General features: G+C 48.6%; 1 protein-coding gene across 1 annotated transcript; it reads right to left on the reverse strand.

Annotated features, from left to right (window-relative positions):
• Positions 1 to 262: 262 nt before the first annotated feature.
• On the reverse strand, positions 263 to 1,087 carry LOC125555907 (calmodulin-binding protein 25-like). Its single transcript, XM_048718709.2, has one exon. The coding sequence runs from the start codon at positions 1,003 to 1,005 to the stop codon at positions 436 to 438; it is 570 nt and encodes a 189-aa protein (XP_048574666.1). The 5' UTR covers positions 1,006 to 1,087; the 3' UTR covers positions 263 to 435.
• Positions 1,088 to 2,221: the final 1,134 nt, after the last annotated feature.

The raw sequence follows: 2,221 nt of genomic DNA on the forward strand, positions 1-2,221 counted from the left end.
TCGTAGGGTCTAAGTAGCATTACATGCCCCCCCTGCTTTTATAATTAATGGCTGCTTTGGCGCACTAATCACTCAGCTGGTTAGTTGCGCTGAATGCACTAAGCACCTAACGAAAGACAGTTGATCTTGACCGGACCAGAAGAGAATATGGTTGGTGAAGAAGCGACGGGTTTGGGAGTAGAAAAGAGAGAAGAAAATCCATGTCCTTGATTCTAGAGCAAGAGAATATCTATGATGAAACTGAAACCCGTCCAGAGAGACATAGTACGAGTCAATCATAGATATGTATGAGGAAATCACAACATAAACGGAATAATTAAGCTCAGAGTAACAACAAGACGAACACATATATGGTTGCCAATAATCAAGCTCTAGTCACAACCAGAAGGCATAAGCACCATGCATATGTGTGCAGAGAGGGCATAGCGGGTGGGTTCAGAGAAGATCCCACGACTCTAAGGTCGGGAAACCACAGCTACTGCTGCCGCCGCTAGTGCTGTCCAGCGGGAGCGACCCGTCGGGAGTCGTCGGCGCTGGCATCGCACCCGTCCGCGCGGTGGACGGCCTCGCCCTGCACCCGCCGAGCAGGAACGACGACGTGTCCAGCGTCGGCAGCAGCAGTGCCCCGCCGGCCGACGAAGGCGCTGCGCGGGCGGCGAGCTTGGGGAGGAGGGGCCCCTCCGCCTGCTGCTGGACCGGCGGGAGGAGGAGTTCGTCGGCGCCCGTGACCTGGTGCACCATGCGGCGGAACTCCGCGGGGTCGGCGCTGATGTAGGTCGTGGGCAGCCGCCGCGACGGGCGCGGCCGCCGCCTGGCGACGCGGCGCGCGGGTCTGTGCTGCTGGTGCGCCGCCGGCGCGTGCGCCGCGGCGGGGACGGACGTGAGACCCTCGTAGTCGTAGGGCAACAGGTGGCCGCGTTGGGCCGTGAGGAGCTGCTGCCACGGCGACGCCGAGGGCGAGGATGCGTAGGCGGAGGAGTCCATGTGCTGCATGGCGGTGAGCATCGTGCGTGTGTGATGTGAGAGGTAGCTAGGCTGCGTTTGCTTGCTGTTGCTGCGGCCGTGGCTTGAACTGAGAGGAAGAAGGGTCGCAGGATAGATATAGAGAGAGAGGAAGGATGACGTGGGTGTGGAGGGGCCGACGGGCTCGGTGGTCAGCGAGCGCGCTGACCTGTGGGTCCAGACTGTCAGGTACCGCCCCGGATCTGCGGTTTCTGTCTCTGTATACGTGGCAATGAGAAGGGGAGGCATGGGGTTCTTTACGATGACCGGCGACGCACGAATGCGAATTTGAGTTGATGCCTTGATGGTGTGTTGGGAACAGCTTGGGCGTTCGTTTGCTGACGATAATCTCACTAACAAGATATCCAAAATGAACGAGGTACTACATAGTACAGTACATGATAACGGGATGTTGATATCTTCCCGTTGTTGATCAAGTTTCCATGATAACAAGTGTTGTGTGCACGATACAACAACTTTATCCATCAATTTTCAAAGATTGATTTAGAACGGGAGTGCGGTCCATCCGGCTGCGGTAATACCTAGAGTAATTAACTGCCCTAAAATGTCTTATAGAACATCCCCAATAGAAAGATGCAATTTTAGAGATGTAAAACATACATCTCCAAAAAATGATTTTTGCATCTTCAAAAAGGTGCCAACTCCAACAGATGATACAAAACGAAGATATAAAAGAGCAACTTCAATAAAAGATGCAAATGAAAATGTAAAACTATACTTCAACAACTATTTCATTTGAAAACTATACTTCAAACATAGCAAATTATACTGTTGAGTATCATTGTTATTTAGGAAATATAGGATAGCGTGGGATTTATTCTACCTTGCCTTGTACTCCCTCCATTTTCTTAGTCTGCATATAAGATTTGATCAAAGTCAAATTTTATCAACTTTGACTAAGTTTATAGAACAAATTATCAAGATTCACAACATGAAATCAATATTATTAGATGCATCATGAAATAAATTTTCATACCATAGAGCTTTAATGTTATAGATGTTCATATTTTTTCCAACAAAGTTGGTCAAACTTAATAAAGTTTGACTTTGACCAAATCTTATATGCAAAGTAAAAAGAAACAGAGTAACCTTGTATTCCTATATATATGCCCATGAGGCTCAAACAATACATCCAACAATTCCACCAAATTCATCCATCCCTTCTAACATGGATGTTATTTAGGAAATATAGAATAGT

The sequence above is a fragment of the Triticum urartu genome, chromosome 5A (genome assembly GCF_056163025.1).
Source record: "Triticum urartu cultivar PI428250 chromosome 5A, HENAU_Tu73, whole genome shotgun sequence".
NCBI classification, from domain to species: Eukaryota; Viridiplantae; Streptophyta; class Magnoliopsida; order Poales; family Poaceae; genus Triticum; species Triticum urartu.